At 45.8% G+C, this 22,799-nt stretch overlaps 1 protein-coding gene across 1 annotated transcript; it reads right to left on the bottom strand.

Annotated features, from left to right (window-relative positions):
- Nucleotides 1–869: 869 nt before the first annotated feature.
- IRS4 (insulin receptor substrate 4) lies at nt 870–21,751 on the bottom strand. The gene is made up of 2 exons (XM_066334103.1): nt 18,147–21,751; nt 870–3,286 (listed from the first exon to the last, which is right to left on the bottom strand). Exons 1-2 carry the CDS (start codon nt 21,622–21,624, stop codon nt 3,282–3,284), a joined length of 3,483 nt encoding a protein of 1,160 aa, XP_066190200.1. The 5' UTR covers nt 21,625–21,751; the 3' UTR covers nt 870–3,281.
- Between the last annotated feature and the right edge of the window lie 1,048 nt (nt 21,752–22,799).

Below are 22,799 nucleotides of genomic sequence, written 5' to 3'. Positions count from 1 at the left end.
GAACTAGATGTTCACACACAAATGTCGTGCTGCAGAAGCAACTCTGAAGTCTGCAGCATTTTGTCCTCTGCTGTGTAAGTCAATTCCTCTTGTGGATGTGCTGGGAGCAGCATTCTGTGTTTTCAGCAGGTCTTTTCCAGGAAAGTTATGCTCCAGATAACCCAGCACTGCTGGACACACAGTACCCTCTGCTGCCATGGCTACTCCCACTAGAAGCACAAGCTGAAAACTGCACAGGAGACTGGAAAAATTCAGTCTTTCCAGGTTAGTCTAGGGGAAACAAAAAAAAAAAAACAAAAAAAAACAAACAAACAAAAAAAAAAGGCAGGACACTTGCTGATGGGAGACAGGGGCAGTGATTGGCTCAGGGGAGCAGTGAGTGTTCTACATTTCAAATGTAGGCTAAGTATCTAGAACTCCCAGGCTTTGGAAAAAAAGATTATTAACTCTAGCCCTTTGCAGCACAGGTGAGCACTGCCTGAGGCCACCTCAGGTGACAATCCCTGGTCAGTCCCAGACACCTGCTGTCCCTACGAAGGGCTCTCTGCCTCTGGGTGGAGCACAGGATGGAGCTGAGGCACTGGTTTTATTTTTTTTTCCCATTCCAAAGCTTAACTGTTTACAGGCACTATGAATCCATGGTAAAGACAACTTTGGGGTGTTCTTCTGTCTGTTATCTTCTAAACTAAGTGGAAGGGCAAAGAAAACTGGGAAAGGTGGAGCATCCCACCTTGAAACAATGCTAAAACTTCTCCAAATCTTCAGGGCCACAGGATGCCAAAACCACTTTCAGGAGAAGCAGCTGCAGCAGGAGCTGTGACAGAAAACCCCCCAAAAGTCTGTTTAAAAATCAAAGGCAGACACGGAGCTACATGAACACGTATTTACTGCAAGTAGCTCTATGGAAAGCCAAGTCAGATAAATATAAACACTATACAGAGCTTCAAGCCAGTCTCCCAAAACCGCCAATGCGATGTGTGTTTTACAAAGAAAACAACAGAACAATATTTACAATGGAAGACAAAGCCAGATCAATCAGCCCAACTTTAAAACAGATCTGTGGAGCAGAAATAGCAAATATAATGAACAGTTTCAACCATATATGTTTTAGTTTGTACAGACAATAACTGTCCAATATCAAATTAAATTTACAGGACAAACATTGTTCTATCATTGGTATTTTTGTACTATACAGCAGCATAAACGGGTAGTTGGAAGGTAGTATATATAGTGATATGTTTTACATCATCTGAAAAGGTTCTTCCAGCACAATACTGAATAAATTAGTTGCTGTAAACTAAGAGATTCAAAAAGATTGCATATTTATTATGCCGTACCTATTAGTATTTGTACCACTATACTTGAGGTTACCCATTTACTTATTTATTCAGCATGTATTAAATCAGTGCTGTATATTGTACAATGGCAGCCTCAGGGAATCTAATATGAAATAAGTATGTAACAAATTTCTTCAAAACAACCTTTTTCTTTCACATTAAATGTTTAGAACTATCTTCATCCAAATTTTGATTTCTTAGAAAAGATGTAAAGCTTTATAAAAAGCTGTCTAAGTATTGCATTATTCATTTATGAGACCAACCAACAGCTATATGGCAAGACAGTATCATGGTCTGTGAGAGTGGTTGTGGTTTTAATTCCTGTGTGTTTAGCAGCAAGTAATTGTACCAACTACAACTTCTCTTCCAGAATCAAAAACAGGTCTGTGCTTTTAAACCCTGTAGTTTTTTCCCTGTCACTAGACACTGTATAAACTGATTGGTACCATTTCCTAAAAGAACAATCACCTGGTATTTCATTGCCATATACCTTTCGTTGTATTTCAGTGACTTGTACATTTCATTCTTACTCAGAACTGGATCTGGGTACACATCACTGCACAGTCCAAGCCAACAGTGTCTCTCGTTTGTTCACAAACTGGACCAGCAATCTGAAGGTTGTCTGTTGGAGGTGAGGCAGCCTGGCACATCCTTGTACAATATACACTGGAGGATTCCCAGCTGTGTGGTGCAGTACAGCATGAGGATTTATTCCTTTACTTGTGTGTACCACTTTGAAACCCTTTAGCAATCGTCAGTGCCTTTTAGAATCCATTGCATGTACCAATGACTAGTGTCATGCTCTTTTTAAGATCATAGCAGTGTTAAAAAGCTAAGCTCATTTCAACCAAAAAAAAAAAAAAAATTCAGTACAAGAGTGAAGCACTTTTAAATTGTAGAAAAATTAGGGCTTATTTTAAAAATGTCAAATACTCATTGTTCACGTTTCTGTCAGTGGGATAAAGACAATTGATAAGCCAACATTTTACTTTTTTCCCCCCATTATGCCAGAAAGAAAGAACAAAAATAGTCCCAAATTAAAAGTAAGATCAATTAGGGTGGTTTCCCTTTAAAAAGCTACAGCTGACAAGATATTGCAGAAGTCACAAACATCGGATACGACTCCGCAGTTCTCCATTCGAATCCATGAACAAAAACCTCATTTTACACGATTTATATTTATAAACAAGAACAGAAACAATCTACAAGACAACCAGCCCATTAATCCTACTTTGTACATACCAAAATTCTGAGCAAAAAAAAAATTTCCATTTAAGCTCTGACAGACACTTGATTCAAAAGCCTCTAGCCTATGCTCAAGAAATACCTCTTGTACCATAAAAGCAAAACTTTAAAAAAAAAGAAAAGAAAAAAGGCAGAAGAGGTCTCTTCTCCTCAGACCCATCCAGTCCCATGGATTTATCTCTCAATTCATGTGCACCTCTCCCTCCTTCTGCCCAGTCACCTGGAAAAATCCTGAACTGCCAAAGTATTTCTAAGCAATACATGTTTTAAGCTAACCACTTGTTAATGTACCAGAGAAGTAAAACCCATGTTAAAACAGACAATCAGAAACCAGCTTTGACTTCTCAGAATATAAATTTTTTAAAAAAAAAAATTAACAAGAGAGGCAGGAAGAAGAAAGGGACATACAGGGATCTCCTATTAGCATTCACACTGCCTCCCAAATAGGTATGACATGAAAGACCAAATTCCATCACCAAAGCACAGCTATGAAAAAAGGTCAATTCAAATTAATTCAGTTGTAGAGAGCCAATGTCTATGAAAAAAAAACAAAACAAAAGGATGTGTGTCTATGTCCGTGCTGGTGGAAATGAAAGTAGCTGGCTGGAGCTGAGCTTTGCTTCCAAAAGCACCACACAGTTTCTGGAGTTACCAGCAGAAGTGTCTTCTCTTCCAACAATGGTTTCCATGGCAATGCAATCAGTCTAGAAAAGAGGAAAAAAAAATCAGTGACATTTCAGATGCAAGTTATATCAGAAAAAAATAAAAATGTTTTCTGGGGAGGAGAACACATGGAGCTTATCCAGTGCAGGAGTGAGAGAGGTCCCTCACCCAGGGAGGGGACACTGCCAGGGCCAACCCTCCAGGGACCCTGAGGAAGAACAGTGGACCTGAAACAGGCACTGAAGAGCCACTGCAGGCACAGTGACACAGTGACACAGTGACACAGAGACAGGGACTGGGGCAGCTGCCACCCCATCCCACCCCTCACCAGGTGTGACAACACTCCCAGCAGGGCACAGCTGCAGCACCAACACTCCCTGCACTTCCAGCTCCCAGCAGGACACGAGAGCTGCGTGCCCTGTGCTCAGCTTTTCAGGAAAAAGCTTCATTTGGTAGAATTAGAGACCCCTCAGAGAACACTGGGCCCTGTTTGAAGGAAGTCTCTGAAAGGCAACACCCAAGTACAAAAGCACACAGCTACAGCCAGCTCCCTTCTTCAGGGGCTTCAAACCGACTGGAAAAAGGCAGGAGTCCAAGGATGTGCTAAAATGAGGGGCAAAAAATAAACTCCTGTATTGCAGGAAGATAGAGGCAGGTGACAAGGCAGAAATGAACCCAGGGAGTCTGTCCTCAAAGCACACATCAGCCTGCAATTACCCACACACATGCCAAGGTGAGAGCAGCTCAGGGGTCTCCTGCCATGGGAGAAGTGATGAAGGGCATGCAAATGCTGTCTGCAGCTGCATGAACACAAATGAGGAACATATAAAAAGGCACTTTGCAGCTGTCTGCAGAACCCCTGCTGCTCCCAGCTGAGCCAAGGTGAACAGGAGTTTTCAGTCTGGAGGGCTAATGGCAATCACACTGTCCTCCTGCACCATTTCTGGCCCCTGAGAGGACATTTCTGTCCCCTGCAGCCAGGTGTCTGCTCACCTTCCCTCCAAGGCCTGAGGCACCTGCAGCATGTTTCCCTGCACTGGAGCAAAGAAGGAAACTGCCAGCTGCTCTCATCGAGAGCCAACGAGTGCAGGAGGCTTTTGGCTTCAGGAAACAGCAGAGACAGAAATGTCAGCTGCTTTTTCCCTCCAAGACACACAGGGCCAGCCCTCTCCCCGTCCTGGGAGCTGCAATATGGGAACTCGTCACTGCACAGCACAGGCCCCTGAACAGAGGAAGGGGTTTGGGGTTTAATCCTGCCCATGCTCCTCTGGTGCTTCACAAGGAAATCAGTTCCATCTGACTGCTGCAGATCTCACAGTTCTTCCTTGCCTCTGCTCCAGGGATGTGCTAAAGGAAAGGTGACCAAGCATTGTGTGCCATAATGCAAACCTGTATGCTTACTGACCAGCCAATCGTGAGCTGTGCACGCACAAACTCCACCCTGTGCCAAAGATTTCTGGCCCTCTAATAGAAGAGAGGAAAAACATAGAAAAAAGAGCAAAGCTCAGCTGAGCAGCACTCTGCCCAGGGCTGCAGAGACACAGAGGCAAATGCAGGGCTGGCAGCACATGGAGGTTTAGAGGGGTCCCTTCTGCTTCAGGAGAAATTCCCTTTTAACCCTACACAGCCCTCACCAAGGTCCAGCTTGCTGCGCTTCAGTTTTCAAATATTTCAGTGATTTCAAAGATACAGGAACTTAGTTTTCCTCAGTTCAAGGAAGAAGCAGCCAAAATACACACACAACTTGAGAATCTCTGTTGGTGTTATTTCAGATATTGTCAGATCACTACAAAAAGCCATTGCTTGGTACCCAGAGAGGGTGATGTGGTCAGCAATGGCTTTGTCTGCACAAAAGCCAACTGAAGCTGTTATTTCTGGAATCATTTTCCTCTTTATAAAGATATTGTTTTGTTGTAAGACCAAGGGCTGAAAACATGCACCACAGCTTGCAATGAATCACACCTCAGTGATGCATGCAAGTCAAACATTAAAACAGTTACAGCTTCTATATTAAACTTATACTCAATAAAAATTAACTTCACCAGCATCCCCCCACCCCTTCCTTGCTGTGGACCTGTAAGCTCACATAAAAGGAACTTCAAAACCTGTCTCTGCTTTTGTCAGGACATTTTTCCTCCACGCCTTACACACAAGGCACACCTGAAAGCTGCCTGACAAGTTATTCTAATCTCTCCAAGCACATCCCCAAAACATTCTGAAGAGCAAAGGCCCAGCTGCCTGAACCAGACAATCCCATATGGCAGAACTGAGTATTTACACCGAAAATGTCTTGAAAGCTTTCATAAAGTAATGCCAAGTTACATTTCAGGTATTTGGAGGGGAAGGGCTTAAGAGCAAAAAAACCCCCCAAGCCTGCTCAAGTCCTAAGTTTAACTCTCTGAAGCAGCCTGATGGAGTCAGACAGCAGCAAGGCAACCAACTCTAAAGCAAGAGCATCAGCTAACTCTGGGCAGAACAGGATTAATTGATCAGAAAGCAGAAGAAAGCCTGGCACCCCCCCTGCAGCATCTCCCCTTCCCAAAACTCTGCACATCCTCAACAAGAGCTCATTATTTCCTGCCTCCATAATTATAAACTACACTTCAACATGTTTCTTCTTCATTTTTAAGGTGGAACAGAATTGTGTGAGCTGTAAATAAACATCCTCGAGTTTCACACAATCATTACCTACGAGCTGCTGTCAGTCTCCTAAAGCCTGGAGTCTTTCATGCATGAAGCCACTGGTTGTCACCACTTCTCCATCCTCTTACTAAACCTGAGACTGCAATATTGCAGTTGGAGCAGTGCAGCTGGCTCCTGCCCTGAGTCAGCAGCACTGCTTTGGTATAAAAGTATCAAGGATGGATGGATGGATAGATTGACAGAGAGAGATGATTGATAGAGAGATGACAGATGATTGATAGAGAGAGATGACAGAGAGAGACAGGATAGAAAAAGAGAGATGATAGAGAGAGAGGACAGAGAGAGAGAGGATAGAGAGAGAGGATAGAGATGATAGAGAGGATAGAGAGAGAGAGATGATTGATAGAGATGATTGAGAGAGAGAGATGATAGAGACAGAGATTATTGAGAGAGAGATGACAGAGATGACACAGAGACAGATATGTATCTATGGACACATGGCTCAGTCTCAGACAGAAAAGGCAAAGAGCCACTTGTGAAACTCGACCACACAAAAGAGAAATATTTCATCTGAAATGTGAGGAGATCCCTCCTGCAAGGTGCTGCAGTCACCAGCACTGACCTCAGGAGAGCCTTGGTGCAGCCACAGCTCTGCAGGACACCCAGCACCAACCAAGGCATCACAGAAATCCCATGGCACGACCAGTGGGGTGTGCAGCCCAGCCCAAGGCAGCTGGGCACTCACAGAGCCCCAGCACATTCCTAAAGCCCAGAGCTGCCCCTGGAGCTGTGCTGGAGCCCAGAACCTCTCCCGGAGCCTCACAGGGGCCAAACAGCACCTGCAAGAGGCTCCTACAGCACAAGAGCTGCTCATCAAAAGATGAGTCAAATGGGTTAAATGGAGAACAAGGCCAGTGTGTGCTGTGCTGCTGAATTCCCACCTCTGTGGCCCCACCAGAAGGATCCTTTTGAAAGGAACACAGCCTTATTTTGTGAGGCTGCAAAAGGCCTTGCACATGAAGCTCCTTGATGGTTCTTCTCTCCCACACCTGAACTGCTTCTGCTTTCTCATTAAGCAGTTGGTGAAGGAAACCTCAATGAGGCCACGCAGTGTTTCTGTGGAGCTGAATAACCTTATTTCAGCCTCATAATGTAAGATTCCTCAGGCATCAATCTCCTGTGTTCATAGTAGATATGAGAATTGCTGATCAACAATAAAAGCCAGACTAACACTTCATGCCATGGGAATGGGTTTAGCTCAGCACTGACTGAACAGCAAAGGGAGCTGTCACAAAAAGGAGTGAAGAGACTCCCCTGTAAGGTAAATATGATGAGATGTGAATCAGCAGAGACAAGAGGTACAGTTCTCAGAGAGTAGCCCAGCATTCCCCTGATGTTCTCAAACAAAAATGCCACCAAATAAAAGCTGGTGGCCAGAGCAGACAGAACTTTCACTTGCAGTGTAAACACACAGCTGTTCCTGGACTGTCACAGCCTCTTCCACGAAAATCTACTCAGTCTACCAAAAATCTGATAACTCATCATGACAACAAACAAGTAGCAAAAAAAAAAAAAAAATCCCACCAAAAAACCAACTCAGCAAAATACCTTTGGAGGCAGCCCAGAAATTACTACTCTAAGTACTTCTCATTGCACCTTACACTGGGCTTTTCCATCCAAACTTCAGCTCTAGTACCAGATTCTGCACAAAAGCCTCAGCCTTTATTCAATATTGAGCTCTACTGCTCCAGACTATTGACAACAAAACTAATTCAACTTCTTACCAATGTTTAATATGGAAAATGAGTCCAGAAAGCATCCAAACACTTTCAAATGTGAAACATATAAGCAAAGTTTGGAAAACTGAAGCAACGTTCTCCTCATTACACAATTCCATTTCAATTCAGCAGTTTCAGATGGGATCAGATTATAGAACTACATGCACTTGTCTGAATTTTGCTGAGGAACAATCAGGAAAAAGATTCCAAGGTAGAAAAGAAACTAAGGGGAAAATATTTAAAATAGGATGGCAGCATGCCAATGCTCAAAAATGTTTTATTTCAAAGGAAGGAACACACTGAGAAAGCACTCTGCAAGTTTTCTATGCAAAAATCACAGAGCTTTATAAAAATCGGGGGCAGAGATACTGGTTTTGTAATTCATTAGATGCAAACCCAGTGTGTTCCACTCGAAAATGAGATGAGAATATACCAAATTTACACTTCATTTCCTGCATCTGAATTAGCAAGGCCATACAAGACATACTTTGAAACATACTGAGAGGCTCTGAGAACCCAGCAGACATACCCTAATTCTCTCAAAGAAATCCATCCTAAATAATACCTGTCTTTACAGGAAAGGCTTTCACTGACATAATTCTGCAATTGATTCCTAAAAGGATAAAAGCTTTGCTTACAGAAGATATTAATTTAAGATAATTAAATTATTAAAATCTCCATGTCAAAGACTAGGACAGCTTAATGCTTTCTGGTGAATACTGCTGAAGTTCTCAATTTCCTGAACTTCTGGTTAGGGGGAAATCAGAATTAATCTGATTTATGCAGATCAAAAGCAGCAGAGCAGCCCCAGACTTTTTGTGGCCACACAATGTTCCTGTTGTTCAGGAAAGCACCAAGCCCAGCACAACCAGGACACAACATGGCATCCAAAAGCGTTTTATTCAGAAGCAAGTTCCACATGGAGCCCTCTCCATGGCAGGCAGGCCAGGGAGGGATCATTTACCCAAATACATTCTTCATTAATTACTGAAAATTCTTCTTTTGCTCCAAATCTTAGCAAATGCACAGCAGTTATCCCCATGCCACTGTCCTATTGGAATTCTTATTTTAATGGCATATTTTAATGCACTCACTCAAGGCAAGCAGTGCTACTTGAGAGAAGCCAAATTTCTTCTGAATTTGCACCTAATAAAAAGCAAAACTTGACACATTTGCTGCATCCCTCACATGTGCCCTGACACAGAGACATCCTGATTTGGCAAGGCACATTCTCCTTGTACTTTCTTCAGCCGGCAACAGGCTAATGAGGCTCAAAATCAGCTAATTAATAGATGTTGAACCTTTCATTTTACTGACTTCCCACAAGCAAAAAAAAAAAAAAAAGCAAAATTTGGTTCAAACAAACCCTGTTGCATGACCCACTTTTCACTGATAAACTATTTAAACAGTATCCCAGTGAATTAAGACTTCTCTTCAAGCTGTATTTCTAAAATTTAAAAGGCAAAGTTACTCTTCCAAATCAACTTTATGCCCAACTGTTCATTCAAAACATGGGTTTGCTATTGTTAGTGCTCAGCAATTTAATGAGCTGAAAACCTCTCCCCATGCCTTCAGAAAATTTCTCCTCACTTTGCAGAAATGCCTTATCTCTTGCAACAGTGGCTTTTTTTCCCGTTTGAATAAACAGCAGGCTTGTTTCTAGGAAGGCCTTATGCACACTCCCTAAAGTCATCCCTTCTGCTGATACTATTCCTAGAATTAGTAAACTAATTTTGCACTTTTGGCAGAGGGCTAATACCAACTCAAATTGCACTGGACAGCTTGACAAGAAGTGTTGGAGGGGTTTTTTTTTGCTTGTTTATTTGGAGGTTTTAAACCAAATTTTTATTACAATGTAACACAACAACACTAAAAATTAACTCTCCTCCACCTCAAGATACAGAGTTCAAAATTTCAGATTTTTATGTTGGAGAAGAATGAAAAAAAAAAAAAAAAGGTTTTGCTTTTGAAAAAGCATTCTCACAGCAAGTGTGTGAGTTACTGCACCTGACCTGAACCACAAGAAAATATGGGTAAATTTTAGCCAAAAAAAACAAAGTTGTTTGTGTGACTTCTGAGAATACCACCTGCTGCAATTCCCTCTGCTCCCATTACAAAGGTCAGGAGCCCTGAGTGCCAATAGGGAGGAATATTTCCTGTCTGTGCTCTTGCTGCAAAGTGACCATTATCAAGTGTTTGGAAACAAATAGGAAAAAAACCCAAATAAAAATAAATAGGAACTAAGAAGAAAATAGGAAAGAAAACTGTTTGGAAACAAATAGGAAAGAAAACAGCCACAGCAAACACTTCTGCATGAGAAAGGACCTGGAGTATGTGAGAGGTCTCAGCAGTGCAGAAAACCCCCTGCAAGATGTGCACACCCTGGAGGGTTTGTTTTTTAATTTTAAATACCCAGATTATACCACAGGTCCACACTACACGTGGCACAACATACTGGACAAGTGTATGGCAGAGCAGGGCACAGCATCTGCACAGTCCTAAGGGGCCTGGAGAAAAAAGATAAGATTTGTTATCTCTTCCACTACACAAACCAGGGGCTGCCAAACAAAGCTGGTACAGAGCAGGGTCCAGAATGGGCACAGGGCTGCTGGCAGCACGTCCTGATGGACTGCAGAGTGCTCTGGATACAGGGAGTTTACACAGCATCAGAGAGAAATAAAGAATTAGAAAACAGACAAACAACATCAGGCTCAAGAAATCCCCCAAGCTGGGGAAAAAAAAAAAAAAAAAAAAGAAGAAAATCAGAGGTTTGGGTGTATGTTTGTGGGAGGTGTTATGCACAGGTCTGGGGCTGCAGTGAGCAGAAACACAACCAAGAGAAAGGGCAGTGTCACTCCTGGCTAATGGGAACCAGCTCCCCACCTTGCAAACCACCCTTCCCAAAACTTCACTTCTACACAAAGTTTCACCGACTGGAATTCATCCCTGCCCTCTTCTCAACCACTTCAAACATCAACACCTGCAAGCATTGAGCACTTCCTTCTTCTTTCACCTCTGGTGCCATAAATGACATCAAAGGCAGAAAGTTACAGCCACATACCCATATGGTGACACACCTGTGCAGGCTCATGTGTGCCTGCAGAGAAAAAGAAATGTATTTTTGCTATCAGTCACTCTCTGCTATCACACACAGCAGTGGCATGCATCAATTCTTCCCATTTCCTGATTATTGACTCTCCATTAATACCACGTCATCCCAAACCCTGGCTCACACAGGGGAGGAAAAGAAAGGTTCAGACTGGACTGCATGTGCAAAGCAACACCTTCTCAAACCTCAGGACATGCCCAAGAGCCAAGGATTGCACCTTCAGCTTCCAGGAGCAGTTTGGGAGCTGACAAGGACAGACTGACTCTCAGCACAGACAAGGGTTAATCAGCAGTGTCTGACTCTTGTTTAGTGCCTACCTTGTGGAACACGGCAACATCACTGTATCACCCACACCCTCAACAGTGGATCCAGCCTCAGTGCTGCCACCACTTCCACATTTACCCAAAACCACTGCAGGGTCTGTTCAACCTGATCTACAGACACAGAAAAAACGTCACTTTCTCCTGTGAAAATGACTGTGCTGCACTCCACAGGTGTCAGTGCTGCTGACAGTGATGTGGGAGACATGAGCAGGTCCCACCCAGAGATGGGCTCCAAATGCTCTGGGGCATTGGGTATGAATCCTAAAGGGATCCAAGCCCCACTGTGCCTCCTCTCCAATGCCAGAACACTGCCTGAAACTCAGAGATGCCACCTAAAAGAAGCCCCAGGAATGAAGTAGCAGTGCAGTTCCACCAGCCTGGCTGCTTCTGGAGCAAGGTCTCACCAAGAACAAAGGCTCAGCCCACAGTGCCAAGGGATGCTGCACAGGCTGATCCTGTGTTCTGGTATGCATTCCTCACACCAAATCTACCTGCCACGTGTCTGCAGGAAAAATAGCTTACAGAGAGGAAAAAGAAGTAAAAATGGGGGAAAAAACATCACATTCGGCATGTGAACAGAAGTAAACATTGGGACATGCTCCTAACTCAGAGATCCACTGCTGGCTCACATTCCTCTTCCCAGGATTAATATCCTGGCCAGTGTTCTGACATTTACCTCTTCAAGTCATTTACACCATTACAGTGCTGTATTTATAGCTCACTACCTTCCCTTGCTCCCTGCCATGTGCCTCTACCAGCTCCCTCTGCTACAGCCACTCTCAGCAGCCCTTTATCTCCTCCAGGCTCTTATCTGCACCCTGCCAATGGCAGCAGCCTTGATCTCTATCTGACTCTCCACCCCAGCACATTAGGTTTCATCCATCTCTTTAGTTTCATCTTTAAATTGTAAGCTGCTCAGGAGAGGGGACCAACACATTTACATTTCAGGCACCACACGGGGACCTCCATCCTGTCTGCCTGTTCAGGTTCCACAAGTGGAGATCATGTCTGCAGAGATCCTGTCTGCAGCTACACACTCTCATTAACACACTCTGGTGTAATAATGTCTGAATGACCTCAAGATCCAACCTGTTCATTTTTTCATCTCGTTCCTAACTGACTTCCTCACAATCTGAAATTTAAAAACATCTTGTTCTAAAAAACACTTAAAAAAAAATCACATGGTGAAATATAGACAAAAAATACACACACACACACAGAGGTACACTCTTCAGTGGTTTGCATCCAACCATAGATTTAAATCAAGAGAAAAACAATGTTTGGAAATAAGCAACCTCTGGCCCTTAAAATACAGCTCATGACTGGAAGAGGGCAGAAAATTCTTACTAAATCTACTAACACTGCTCTTACTGGGGTTATGCTACACCTGAAGCAAAATCCCCACGGATCCAAACACTTAGATATGTTCAAGATCGTTCAGGTAAGATACTCAGCAACACCTCTGAAACGCCTTTGATGAGTCAGGCTCATTTACCTTTGTCTTCCCACTGCCCTCAAGTATGTCAGAAATCCCTTCCTGATCACAGCTCTGCCTCTCAAGTAAATCATAACCCATCCCTAAGCTTGAGTGACCTTCACAGAGTTGCAGGGCTTGATTAAAACTGGGACATACTTCTCCATTTTTCACTGCCTAAACCTGCAAGACAACAGTGCAATTTGATCACAGGATTGTGGTGAATATGTAGAACTTAAAGTGAAAAAAGTTAAACAGCAAAGTTTCAGGGTGGACCATCGAACAGTTCTCCAGTCAAGTCATTACACAACATTTAAGGACGCTTTGTAAAATAATGGGCCATTTTTAGGAGAAAACAGCAGTAATAGTATATCCCCAGGCTCCAGAAAGCTTGACTGTCTCACATCTGCCTTCCAGTTTTATCACTCCATTTTCCTTTGAGTTGAAGAACGCCACATTTGATCACAACAGTACCTAAAATAGAACTCTGGAGTTTATTTCCTTCTTCAGCTCAGAAAAACAAACTTGTTAGGGCCATCACCAGCGTTCAGCCTGCTTTGGGGAGCACCACAGGCCCACAAACAGAGCACACACACACACACACCAAGGCACAAGACAGCACTATGAGCTCTTTTTAGTACCACCCAAAACCTCAAGGTATAAATCCTCCCCCGAGCAATCAAAATGACGAAAATGTCTTAAAGATCCTTTCATAAAAAAAAGACCATACGCAGAGAAAAAGCAAACCCAAACTCTACCTACTGCTAACACACCACTGGACATACAAAAACCCCAAAGAAATACCTAGAGACAAACCAGCCCAGTAATCACATGCTGGAATAGAGCCTCTGGAATGAGCAAAAGAGCATTGCCCACCCTCTGCAACTCCAACCTGCTGCTCCAGCAACTGGGGAACAAGGGGACCTCAGACATCAAGGGAGGAGGGGAAAATGTGAAGTTGTTAAGGAAAAAGTAAAAGGGTAATAATGCATTTAAGATTTCAATAGAAGACTTTAAAATAAAAACCAAACCAATCCAGAAACAAGCCTAAAAAGCACTCTAAACCCATGCTGGGTCACTCCTGCAGCCAATGCTTTCACCTACCAGACAGCCACAAGCAAAAGGTTTCAGACTTTTTAAAAGACAAACGTCACCATCAGCTGCAACTACGGATTTCAAGCCTGGAAAGCTGATTTCCAGAAGTATTTCAACACTGACTCCAAGTAAGCATTCTATTTCAATGGCAGGGGAACATTCTTAAGACTTTCTCACCAAAGTACAAGTAAAACCAAACTGATTCTTGGTCAAATATGTCATAATTAACTCACTCTGTTCTGCCTTCAGCAGCTCACATACTACTCCAGAAGAAATTATCCTGGGTATTTTTAAGCATAGCTGTAAGTTACCCAATATTATTAAAGTGGCATCTGTTACAGCAAGATTTAAATGGTTTGAGTTGTTTGAGTTTTTTTAAAGAATTATTATCCCGGCACTACTTCAAAGATGTAGGATACACAGCAGCATTTGGATGTGCTGCAGTAGAGTTCTTCAAATTATTTTTAAATGGGCCCCTGCCTTAAGTATTCTGCCAATACAGAAGAGCCTCAGTTTGAAACAAACTTTAAAACCACTACTTAGAAACCCAAAAGGAGTGGTTATTTGCTTCATATCCCATAAACTGTAATTTACTATATTAGTAATAGCTAAAACTTTCAGCTTCTGAATTTCTCAAAGTGTATATTGTTCCTTATACTCTTCAAGATTTTACATTTGAAATATGCAAGTTCCCAGAAAGGATTTGGACAATTTGGACCAGAAGTTTTGCTTTACAGTTGTTGTTGTTTTCCTTCCTCTCAGCTTCCCAAAGTGTACACAGCACTCTCACCCAGTCTAGTACAGGAGAGATTAAAAAGGTGAGGAGCAACTGTATTATAATCCTGCACCTTAGAGAACATCTTAAATAATATCTTAGCATAGTGTTAAGAGTATCAGGGAAGTATCACAGAGAAGGAGATAAGATTGAAGAGTGGGTGTAAAACAGCTGAGTTGCTATTAAGCTGAACATTACATTTACTCCAAACAGTTGCTTTTTGAGTCCAGGGTATCTTCGCAGGTATAATATTCCTAATTAAGACTGAAGAAACTCGCATTATACAGGACTCATTATGCATTTTATTACTGCCCATTCTCATTATCCTGCTCAGCTTCTACAAGGTCCAATAACAAGGTATACATTAGCTAAGCCCTGTTTGAAGTAGCTTTAGTGTTCTGTACTCCTAGCACAAAATGTCATGACTCAGATTCGTGTAATCAAAACTGTAAACCACTTGCTTCAATATTGTGTAACAATTTCATGATGAAATTGTTTTGCTAATGACCTCCTTAAACTGCAAGCATTGAAAAATCGGGATCTTCTATTCTTTTGTTCATTATCAACATAAAACCTGAGCTCAGCTTTGCCTAAACCCCCCAAAAAAAGTTTAATAACAAGTCAGGCCAAGTTTGTGCTCTCCCCCTTCTCCATACACGTCATGAATGGAGAAGGGAAACCAAAAAAAAAGTTTGATTCACATCAGTGAACCTGAAGCAGAAGCAGTTTGGGAATTACAATGAGGGAGCAGTGATGCATTGGAAATCACTCCAGCACCCTGGGCAGTTTAGAGAACACAGCTGACTCACAGAACACAATATGCCATTTAAGCAAACAACAACAAAACGAAGAAGCAAACAATCCAAAGCCGGGAAGTGTTTTCCTCCCAATAAAACTGTGGTTCAGGGAGAAGAGATGAAGTCCTCTACCTGACAGAATTGAATACAGATGGGATAGCTCCTTTCTAGGAAGTAAAGGGTAAATACAGCTGCCCAGTATTTTTCCTTAAGAATGGATTTAGCCACAGAGCACTTTTCCAGGCAGAGAGACTGAAAAAGTGAAATGCAGGAAGAAAGACAACATGCAGTTCTGCTAAGTCTCCAAAAGTATTAAAAATATCAATTACCTAAAGACACACTACACCTCTTCAGGAGACAAGAGGTTTAAGACTGAAAGCTTCATTTTCACTACTTAATGGAATGTGAAAATGTTTTCCTGGATTACAAAAAAAAACAACTTTTTAAATATTAAAATAAAAGCTTTATTACCATAGAAACCAATAAGCTGTTCAAAGAACAGAGACTTCTAAAATTGTGCTTGCTATAGCTCAGAGTCATGATTTCATAACACGTGAAAGCCAACAGCTATCCTTATAATCAAGAATTTTAAATCTTTCCTGAGAGAAGATACACACCACCAGTTTACAGCCCTGCATTCAAGTCTGGCAAGCTGCTTTTAGCCTGGACTATTCCAAAATCTGTTCACCCCTACAAGTGACCAGCGTCCACACCTCACCAACCCTCCTGCTACACACCTGAAATATTTCACACTGCCTTTATAAAAAAGTGTTAGGCCTTGTATAATTTGGTCTTTCTTCTTAGGACTAGAAAGATGTTTGATTTCCTGGCAAAGCCCATGTTTTTTTTTGTGCAGAGGTAGTTTTGCCTCCTTTTAATGCATTTCATTTCCAAAAATCTTCAATTCCCAACAAAAGCCAGCAGCTGTGATGCCTCTTGCTTCTCTGCAACTTGTTATAGAGAAGAGAAAACCCCCAAGCACAGAGCTGTAGATACTTTGCTGCAGCAAGAGTAAGCAAAATGCTTATCCTAAATACAATTTCTAAACACAGTATCTCTTGTGAAGTATTTTTCAATGTAATATTTACAATACAGCTGAAAGGAAAACATCTTTGTCCTTTTTTTCATCTTAATTTTGTAAAAAATTTTACTTCATAACACAGATTTTAGTCATATAAGGAGAATAAGACCAAGTTAAAAATTCTGCTGGTTTTGGAGGTGCTTTAAAAAAAACTAAACAGGAAAAAACAAGCACAAATCAGCTGCAGCAATCAGTGTGCCTCTGACTGCAGACTGAGCAGACAAATCTTTGAAGTGCTGAAAGACTAACTTTGGACCAAAGCACTTCTTGGACTGGCAACTTTCAACGTCTTCTAAATTTGATTCCAACCAACAAAACAAAGCAGAGGGAAAAAAACCACCAAGGCAAACCACACATTTCTGAGCAGCCCCAAGCAGTGCTGCCAGACTCTGAATGGCATGAGAGCTGAGTCAGCCTTGTACCTTCCACTAGTAAAGGCTATATACCATTGAAGCTCCTGCAATACTTTCTACCTTTACAAACTTAGTCTTAAAGCAAAACTAGGAAAAAAAAATCTCAAACACTGGAAGGATTTAACTAAAAATATTAAAAATATACAAGGCAGCAGCAGCCTGGCCCCTGAGTGCTTTATCTGTGGACAGAGTAGACAGGTATCAATGTCCAGCCACAATTAAATATTTCCTCTAAGTATGCAACAATTACTGACTCTAGGCACATTTGCAAAGAGAGGAAACCATCACTTCCAACAGAAATGGTTTTCTCCTCTTTTCCACAGGACGGTGAAGCAGTGGCAGGAGTTCAGTGGGTCAGTGGCACCAAAGCAATGATCACTGTCCCAGAGTTCCAGCACAGCACTCACACTCACTGCTGCCCAGCCCGGGGACATGCAGCACACCACTGACTGCTGGCTCTGCTCCCACCACAGAGCTTCTCACACCACCAGAGTGTCCCCCCTCCTTCCCACCTGCAACACCTTTATTTTTATGCACACTCCAAACTGTTTCACCTTACCAATGGGTCAGCCCACTGACAAGTGGAAAGGCAGCAGCCTCCCCTGCCAAGTTTCAGAGCTGAAGACACTGCCCAGAGCCTTCCTCAACCACAGGCACACCTCACCTGCTACACAAAAGGCAGACCCCAGGGAAAGGTTATCTCAGCCGAGCCCTAAAATGCTGAAAGTGAAGGCCATGGGCTGCCTGAGCCCCCCAAGGTCCTCAGGCTGCTCCAGAGGATACAAGGATGATGCAGAGCTCAAAAGCAGCCACCAAACCTTCAAGGGGAAAAAAAACCTGAGTTCTGTTTACATAAGATTCAGCTAAATCAATCTGGGCAGACCTACACATTAAAAAATGCTGTAATACGTATTTCAACTACATCAAGAAGAAACAAGAAATGTATTTAAGCCTCAAATTTTGAGGTCTAAAACGAATTTAGCCATCTTGAGCTTTCAGACTGCAAAAATTTCAGTTCAGGGAAAAAAAATGAAGAGTCATCTAGTTCTAAGAAGGGAAAAACCAGAAGTGAATGCAAGAGACACCATAACCTCAGGACAAGAATGCACAACAAAAAATACTATTAATGCTTATGTTAGCAAAATTAGTAATTAAAAAAGAGAAAGGCAGGTGACAGGTTGTAACACCTCTGACTGCCCAGAAGAGGCACATAAATCCTTTAGGCCAAGGACCACATCCCCTCTCAGTGCTGCTCAGCAGCTCAGACGCTGCACTACAACAAAACTGGTTGTACTAGAATAACACAGGAGATTATAAAAAGCATTTACCCCACTCTGGAGACAGCACTAAGCAGACAACCTAATTCCTATGGTTAAGCAAGCATGAAAGGGAAGTGCTTTTAAAGTCACCAACCTTTTCTCGCAGCGTTACACTTCAGCCCATCTGATCTGCTGAAATCTATGCTTACGTAAGCTCCACTGTCCAAACCTGAAGTACCATTTTGGAGGTGGCAAGCCGGCGCTGTAGTACTCGCCTCACAGCTCACAGGGTCATCACGTAAATTCAGAGCAATGTAGTTTAAGCCATTCTGAAATCCAGTTGAGGTATCCCTGGACATTTTGCCTTCCTGACCATCGGAGATGTTTTCATCCGGCTTTAACCAGACGTTGTCGAATGAGGCAGAGCTGTGTCTTTTGCTACTGTCAGTGAAGAAGGAGGATGAGGTGGTGACAGTCCCAGCGGAAGAGAACGTTTCAGAGCTGTGTCTCCTCCTGCCTTGAGGGTCAGCTCGAATCACTTTCGGCCCTACAGGAGGGTCAGAGCCAGGGACAGAGAAGCCACTGCTACCAGGGTATCGGTCAACAATGCAGAGTCTGTTAACGATGGCGGGAGGGCTGTCCACCTTCACAGCGCTGTCAGAGTCACTGCCAAACGGCCTGGGCAGTGTTGCTGCCATGTTGAACGTCATCTCGGTGTAGTCATCAGTCCTGTCACTCGCCGTGCCAACACAGGCAGCACCAAATGAAAGCCTGGCATAGTCAGGGTTTGGTGGGTTTCTAGGAATACTGGAGCTTGCATAAATGGAAATATCTGTCAGAGAGTTCGACAGTTCCTTCGCTGCTTTCGGCGACTGCACGTCCAAGTCAACGCTCATGTAATCAGAGAGCGGTGACTGCCTGTGGTCACTGCTCGAGCCTAGAGATGATGGAGACCCTTCTGCAGATAAGGAATACGGTGTGTTACTCGCCTTTTCGTTAAAATCAATGTTTATGTACTCCCCAGGACTCGCTGGCTCAGGTGGAACCGTACGATCGTACATTCTGGGGATGGTATTGCTGCCTCTCGTACCCAGGGGCAGTCGTGTGGGCCTGGCAGCCCTGCTCTGCACAAGTCCTTCATTTGAACCCTTCAACGTTGGCAATTTAGAGATGCCATTAGCCAGAGTCTCACTGCTGCCCCCCTTTACATTTTCTGGTGCATCATACAAGAGCTTTCCAGGTGAAGACATTGGAACATATTCACTGTGGTCACCATTTTGTCCTGATAACGCCTTAAAGCTTCGGGGCAAAGAAAAATATGAACTAAAACCTTTGGAAACAGAAGTGGTATGAATGTAATTTGAATCACTGGGGTGCTTGGGAACTGAATTACCAGGTGACATATCCATATACTCGTTGTTTACGATCTTCTCATTACTTCCTTTAGAAGCAAATCCAGTTAAAGGACTCCGTACAGGTGAAGAGCTGTCCTTTGGAAACATCATCATATAGCCTCGGGAGTCAACCTGAGATGGTGACCACGAATTGTTAATCTGCTTTGGAACAGACATGCTTTTAGGAGTCATTGGCAAATAATCGCTGGTGCTGGATAGAGAAGATGCAACTCCTGGCATCATTGGCATGTACCCATCATCCCTGGCTTTACTCCTGGTTTGGTTACACACAGAATCAAGGTTAGTGTCACTGTACTCCAACTCATGGTTATCTTTCAATTTTGGTGTTTCTGAGTAAAGTAATCGTCCGTGATTTCCTGCAGAATCTTCATCCAACAGAGCTGTAGTTTGTGTTGTCTTCTGCTGCACTGCCACAGAAGTTGGCTTTGTTAGAGAGTAAGTTCTTTTCCTGAAACATTTTTCAGCCTCCATATAATCATCTCTTGAGCCATCGTCTCCCTGCTTATTCATGGACATGTATTCGCTCAGACAGTTCTCCTCTCTGATAGGTGGAGTGTTCCCCAGGGAATCTGGTGTATTACTCCTCACTCTAAAGTACCTGAAATCTCCAGGGCTGGAGCCATACTCATCAGAAGAGATGAATCCCCCATCACTTGGGGAACCACAAACAGATGAGCTAGAAGGCCTGGTCAGCATGTCCGAAGCAGAACCATGGCCACTGCTGGAAGAAACACTGATGGGACTTGTGGTGGAGGGAAAATGAGAAACGGGCAGCGAAGCAGACCTGGTGTGATAAGATGAGCTGAAAGCAGCTCTCACGTACCTCGCACTCCCTTCTTGCCGGCCCAAATTCATCCTTGCAGTGTTCAGGTGGATCAGACTCCCAGTCACCGACCTAAAAGGTCTGGTCATGGTTCCTTCTCCCTCACTGGATGTTCTGAAGCGATAGGAGTTGTTGCTTTTGGTGGTAGGAGGAGTCCCTCCAGCAACGCTCTCAGTTCTAGATCTTCTCTGCAAGCCCGTCTGGCTGGGTGGTAGGTTGCCCAAGTTCCTCCTGGTGGTGATGAAGGAGATGGGATTGGTACCGCTGCCACCACCAGAAGATTGGCTCTTGCTTCGGGGCCTGAACTCTGCAAAGGCCTTTAGAGCTTTCATGGTATCCAGAAAAGTCTCGTGCATATTTTGGGCAACAACCGAATCATCCACTTGCATCCAGAGCTCTCCAGGCCCAATGGAGGCAGATCTGCCCACTTCAATAAAGAAGAAGTTCTCTGAGTGCCCGCAGCGGCGAATGTTCATAAGCTGCAAGTGAACAGAGGGCACCTCCGAGTTCAGCTTGACGAGGTGGATGGCCTTGCTGGAGAGGCACAACCTATACACTCCAGTGAGGTTTTTCGTTTGTCCCAAGCCTTTTGGCTTCACGTTGACCTGCCACACCTCCTTGAACACGGTGCCAGGCCTCAGGGCGGCCCCGTAGTGCTCATCATCCTCGTCCACCTGCTGATCGGCATGGTCCTCCTGCTCCAGGAACCCCCTCTTGCTCTGATTCATCAGCTCGCTGATGGCCTGGTACCAGGCCTCCTGCTCGGCTTCGTTCTCGGCCAGCATGGCGAAGTACTCGTCCTTGGTGTACAGGGCGATGATGTGCTTGTGCTTGGCGTCGGCGCGGCGGCTGACGGTGAAGCACTGGTACAGGGGGATGACCCGCTTGGGCGGCGGGCAGCACAGCGCGGCCGCCCCGCCGGCCCCCGCCGCCCGCAGGCTGCTCTTGAACTTCTTCTCGCTGTCATAGTACTCCAGCCGGGCAGGGGCCAGGTGGCTCTCGGCCCGCAGGACGAAGTAACGCTTGTGCCCGTGTTTCTGCTTCCGCAGGTAGCCGCACTTCCTCACGTCCTCGCCGGCGCCGCGGCCCGCCGGGGGGGGCTGCCCGCCGCGGCCCGCCGAGGGACCGGCCCGGCCCGGCGCGGCCTCGGGCGCCGGGCACAGCGAGGCGCTGGGCGAGCGCCGCAGCAGCAGCAGCAGGTGGTGCGGCTGAGGGGACGGGCAGCGCCCGCCCTCGCCCGCCGCCGGCTCCCCCTCGCCCGCCGCCGCGCCGAGCACGCCGGGCTCCTGCTGGGGCGCGGCTCCGCCTCCCGTGTGCCGGGCCCCCGGCTCCTCCTCGCTGCCGCCGCCGCCGCCGCCGCCGCCGCCGCCCGGGCCATTCATCCCGCTCGCCATCTTAGGGGCCACGCAGGGTCCGATGCCGCCGGGGACGGACCACAGGGCGGGCAGCGGGAATCCGCGCTCACCGGAGAAGCGCCCCGCGCATGGGAAGCGGGCGGTGCCTGCTGCGCCCCCAGCCCGCTCCGCGCTTCCGCCGGTCGCTCCGGCCGCTCGCACTCACGGGCGGCGGCGGCGGCGGCACCGCGGCGAAAACATCACGTGACTCCGCCGGGGGCGGGGCCGCAGCGGGCGGGGCGCGCGGGGCGAGGGGGCAGCGGCGAGCCGACCGGGCCGCGTGCCAGAGTGGCAGTGGGAGAGCCAATAGGAAACGGCAGCTCTTCGGCAGCGAACCAATCAGCGGGAGGAGAAGAGAGAAGGGGCGGGCGTCGCTGCGCCCTGTCCGAGGAGGCGGGGCTATGGCGGATGGGCAACACGGCGGACCAATGGAAGGCGGCGGCCGCCCTGGGCTAGCCGCGATCTGGAGGGGCGCCTCCTGTGCTAGGGAAAGAGGCGGGGCCAGCCGTGATTGGCAGGAGTGTTGAGCGGTCGGCCCGACAGCTAATCTGCACCTCACACACACAGACAGGAGAGTTAAGGCCGGGGAGCTGTGTACTCGGCGGCGAGAGTAAAGGAGAAGGCGGGCCCTTGAGAAGATGGGCAGGCTGTTTGGCTAATCAGCGCAAAGCGCCGGCTGACGAGCACTACCGGCTGACGTTGCGTTCGCCCGGTTCCTTCGGGGCGGAGCCCGCCCCCAGCGCGCGGGGCTGGCGGCGGCTGCCATTGGCCGGCGGGGAAGGCGCGTGGGCGGGGGCGGAGCGGCGGCGGGGGCGGGGGGCGGAGCGCGGCCGCGGAGGAAGTAAACAAGCCGCCAGCGCGCGAAGGGGGCGGCAGCGCGGCCGCGCGTGACCCGCTCCGGGCGCAGTGTCCGGCCGCCGGGCTCTGCCTCAGGCACCCTCACGGGCCTCGCATGTCTTCTCGGCCTCCAGAGCCACCCTCACCAGTCCCCATGAGCCTTCATAGCCCCTCAAAGCCCTCACAGGTTTTCTCACAGCCTCCTCAGCAGCCTCACAAGTCCCCACAAACTCTCATAGCCCCCCTCAAGGCCCTCACAGATTCTCTGATGGCCTCCTCAGCACCCTCACAGCCCCCTAGGCCCTCCGAGCTCCCAGAGACCCCCTCACAGCCCGGTG

The sequence above is a fragment of the Sylvia atricapilla genome, chromosome 21, assembly GCF_009819655.1.
Source record: "Sylvia atricapilla isolate bSylAtr1 chromosome 21, bSylAtr1.pri, whole genome shotgun sequence".
In the NCBI taxonomy this organism is placed as follows: domain Eukaryota; kingdom Metazoa; phylum Chordata; class Aves; order Passeriformes; family Sylviidae; genus Sylvia; species Sylvia atricapilla.
The sequence above is the reverse complement of the archived record's forward strand: the minus strand, read 5'-3'. Positions and strand labels throughout refer to the sequence as shown.